General features: G+C 33.4%; 1 protein-coding gene across 1 annotated transcript; it reads right to left on the minus strand.

The window, feature by feature from the left end:
* Positions 1 to 318: 318 nt before the first annotated feature.
* LOC126712710 (transcription factor MYB114-like) lies at positions 319 to 1,831 on the minus strand. Its single transcript, XM_050412154.1, has 3 exons — positions 1,501 to 1,831; positions 1,204 to 1,333; positions 319 to 1,081 (listed from the first exon to the last, which is right to left on the minus strand). Exons 1-3 carry the CDS (start codon positions 1,640 to 1,642, stop codon positions 748 to 750), a joined length of 606 nt encoding a protein of 201 aa, XP_050268111.1. The 5' UTR covers positions 1,643 to 1,831; the 3' UTR covers positions 319 to 747.
* Positions 1,832 to 4,134: the final 2,303 nt, after the last annotated feature.

Raw genomic sequence — 4,134 nt, forward strand, 5'->3', positions numbered from 1 at the left:
ATCCAAACGCCCTCAAGATGTGTTTTCTTAAGAGATGCTCTCACACACGTGGGATCATTATTTGATATATTGACCAAAATTTGGACCACGCTCAAGAAAGTGGTCGGCGCCTTTTTTTGTATGACTAGGTCAGACCCCACTGCCTGCTTTTAGTCTTTTAGATGATTGGGCCCTAGTACTTTTTCAACATTTTTTTCTACGATAATTAGAAAATTAGAATCACTCGATTTTATTTTTTCCTCCTGCATTGAAAGAACAACTAGATCGTGAGTCCTATGGTTTATTCCCTAGTATGACAGTCCACGGATTAAAGGCACATTTGATAGGACAAAGATATTACCGACATTTACTATTGCTTAGTCATGTTACATGACACATGTTCACCATAAATATTCTTACAATCTGCAAATAAATTTTCCCATAAATAATAGTGAACAAATATTTCACCACAAAAAAAAAAAAAAAAAAAAAAAAAAAAAAAAAAACCCACCAACATTGTTTTTGCTAATCCAAGGAAAATCCTTTTAAGTAATTTTGGACTATCCCAAATGCACCCATAACCAATAAGATAACATTAATCTTTTCCCAAACCCTTCTCTCCCTCCCATCCTTACCCAACCAAAAAAAAAAAAAAAACAACCTTAAGTGGGATTTTCCTTGGATTATCAAAGCTAAGTTGGTGGTGATAGAATCACAGAAAGATGCATAATCCACAACAAAATCAAGAAAAAAAAAAAAAAAAAAAAGTCACATATCATGCAACAATTCGAACCAACTTTCGTCCATTTCAAGGAATTTGCTCATCCACTCCAAAGTTAGAGGCCCCTCGCTAGAGCTATTAAAGAGGTCATCCCCAATGAAGCTACCCTGTGAGTCCACATTTCTTGTAGAGGTACCCTCTTCCCTTCTATCGACTATATGGTCCATCTCCTTTACATTTGTTTTTTCATGCTCAGACTGCACCATGAATCCTCTATTTTGTTTCTCTTTCAGCTTTATCTTTTTGCTCAAATGAGAATTCCAGTAATTCTTAATCTCATTATCAGTTCGACCAGGTAATCTTCCAGCAATCAAAGACCACCTATACAATCACCAAATTAATTTAGCTGTAAAACCAGCTAGCACATATATATTTGTTCAACATGTATACATACAAAGACAAAATAACTGAAACCTTGGCATGCATACAAAGAACAAGCCTACCTGTTTCCTAGGAGTTTATGCAGCCTAAGTATCAAATCCTCTTCTTGGTCAGATATATTGCCCCTTTTAATATTGGGTCTCAGATAATTCATCCATCTCAACCTGCAACTCTTCCCACATCGATTTAGACCTGCAAGAGTTTGGACTTACCATTATAACAAGAAGAAGAAGAATGACCAAAAAAGAAAGAAGAAAGAAACTAAATATCTTCAATAGTCAAGACCAAATTGGTTTAAGCAAAAAAATTTGACAAATTTTTCATTTTGGAACATTATAAGTCGGAATTTATATGCTTACCTGCTTTAGCTGCCACTGACTTCCACCTCTTTGGACCATGGATTTCGATGACTTGAGCTAGTTTTTGGTCCTCTTCAGCTGTCCATGCTCCTCTGTTAGCTTCTTTCTTAGTGCATCGACTGCTCAATGGAGCCATTGGCATTTCTCTTCCTTTCTTCTTTGTGCAAGCAACACTAGTTCTAGTTCTAGTTCTTCAATTTCTATTTAGAGAGTAGAGAAAGAAGTGTTTAGTGTTAGCAAGGTGTGTATCGTTCACAAGCTGGTGAAATTTATGTCTCTTATAAGTTTTATCTTTTTTGTTTTTTTAGCAAACCTTATAAGTTATGTCTAGCTACCTTTCTCCGAGAGTAATTGAAACCCAACTAACCAATTATAAAATGAGTGAAAGACTAAGACTTTGGAGCCTTCAGTAATTTTGCTACGAGATGTCAATGTGGTTAATGATTGAAGGATGAGAAAATGTAGTATGTGAATGTTAGTACGTATGATTCAGTGCGCATGCAATTATCACTAGGACCAAACCAACAATATGACACATTAATCGAAAACAAAAAGGTACACAGGACAATGGCTGCCGTTTTTAACAAATAAAAAATAAAACAAAGTGTTCAAAATATATTTGTACAAATATATCTTAACAGTGATAGCAGACTAATATTATAAATTTTATAAATATCTCTTACAAATTTATTTATTAATTTAGAGAAATAATTAAGAGATCTATAAAACTCATATCAAATTTCCGATTAAAAAAGAAACATTATCGATCGTGATTTTTAACATTTTCCGTATTTAAACAGACAAGAGTTCTTTTCTATACTGCAAAAAAGGAAAAGGAAAAGATCTTTTTATAGGAAGGAACATAATACAAGGCTACAAGCTTATTCGCATGTGGTACGCTCGGCACTCAAAGTGTTTTGCAGAGAATGGAATAATGACTACTAAGAATGAAGAATTTGAGGACAACAAGAGAGTTAAATATAGTAGATCAAAACAGCAGTCAAATTCATCATAAAACTAAGTGATTGTAAGTTATCATATCGGGAAACATAAAGTACACTCAAAAGTGAGAAGCATAAAAATAATTGCAAGTAATTGTGAGATTCCTCATTTATAATTGCAAGTAGAGGAGAAATGGATAATGTCTATCAGTCAAATGCCTTTACAACCAAAAATGTTGTGCCTTATTCTGGTTTTCACTTTCTTTGTTCTTATCTGGAGCATAGCTTGTTAATAATGAAGCATACTAGCCTACCCATACCTTTTTCTATAGCTTTTGCCAGGCTGCTATAAAGTCCAACTTGGAAATTGATTTCTGTCATGGATTAGAAGTTTGGGGTCCAAATTTTGGAGATGGAGCTCATCAACTTCTGGACATGAATAATGTATCAAACTCTGACCCCAAAGATTAAAGAAATGTCATATTCAACATGGTGCTCATAATGTTATTTTGTGGTTTTCGTATGTCTTTTACCATTTCCATACCTGACACTTCAAAAAGTGGCAGCTCTTTATATGAAGTACCCATCTCCCAATATTAACTGCTCTGAACAAGCAGTAATTTTTTTTTTTTTTTTTAATTTGCTTATTCTCATGGTTCTTAAAAAAAGAAACTCAAATTGTAGCTAGAAAGCATTGTATTTGAAAATGTGGCTGGTCTTTTTATGGGTTTTAATTAAGGATTAGGCTGCATGGTAAAAATATTGTCAGTTAAGTAAAAAAGTTTTGAGCACAAAGTTTCAGAACCGTCTAGACCTGGAATTATCGGATTATTAATTTATACCCTAGATTTAATAATTATACGAACCCTTGAATCACATCTATGGAAATATCTACGTTGGAAGAGCATTGAGTGAGAATCTTCATTAAAGAAGCGCACATGATGCTAAATACATTGGACAAAAAATAGTAAATACCCCGGAGACACTGTGGCAGACACAGAGAACTACAGGTAACAATGACACATAGTCCATCCCAACTTATCTCTAGTTAGTCTCTGAATGCACCGCCACGTATCTGACCCCAAAATGAAAAATAAATAAAGGGAAATGTTAACAAGTGCTGTGTGGTGCTTGTTAACCTCTCCTTTTTTGGCGTTTCACTTAAAATAAAAATAAAAAATAAAAAATAAAAAAGTTATCAAAAAAATTGCCAAAAGAAATTAAAAAAAATGGTCAAAAACTGAAAAATTGACAAAAATTAAAAAAGTTACCCAAAAGTGTGTTGTTAACGGGCACGTAAGGTGCCCGTTAACACAACCCATAAATAAAATCTTCACATGCACTGTTTGGTATCCCATATTTAAGTTTAACAAGACAGTTTAAAATTTTGGGCCAATATCAAAAATGAACATGTAGCATGCATTTGACTGTTGTGGTTTCTGAGTTTGTGTTTGTTTTTTTTTTTTTTTGGTTGGTTGCATTGCCCTATTCATGGACCAGCCAACACCAAAAATGTGTGAATAATGTGTTATGCAGATTAAAAAATATTTTGTTATAATGTTTTCAACAATAAATTTTCAGTTTTCAGTAAAATAATTAGCAATATTCAAACAGACCCGTAGTGTGTGTTTGGATTCAAATTAAAAGATCAACTTATTTTACTATTCAGCTTATTTTTGCTACTATTCATATT

The sequence above is a fragment of the Quercus robur genome, chromosome 2, assembly GCF_932294415.1.
Source record: "Quercus robur chromosome 2, dhQueRobu3.1, whole genome shotgun sequence".
Lineage (NCBI taxonomy): Eukaryota > Viridiplantae > Streptophyta > Magnoliopsida > Fagales > Fagaceae > Quercus > Quercus robur.

Excerpts from the sequence above, each read along its gene's own strand:
- LOC126712710 (XM_050412154.1), bottom strand. The coding sequence starts at position 1,642 with ATGCCAATGGCTCCATTGAGCAGTCGATGCACTAAGAAAGAAGCTAAC. Across the intron at positions 1,334-1,500 it reads GTCAGTGGCAGCTAAAGCAG|GTCTAAATCGATGTGGGAAG; the intron begins GTAAGCATATAA and ends AAACTCTTGCAG. Across the intron at positions 1,082-1,203 it reads CATAAACTCCTAGGAAACAG|GTGGTCTTTGATTGCTGGAA; the intron begins GTAGGCTTGTTC and ends GTGATTGTATAG.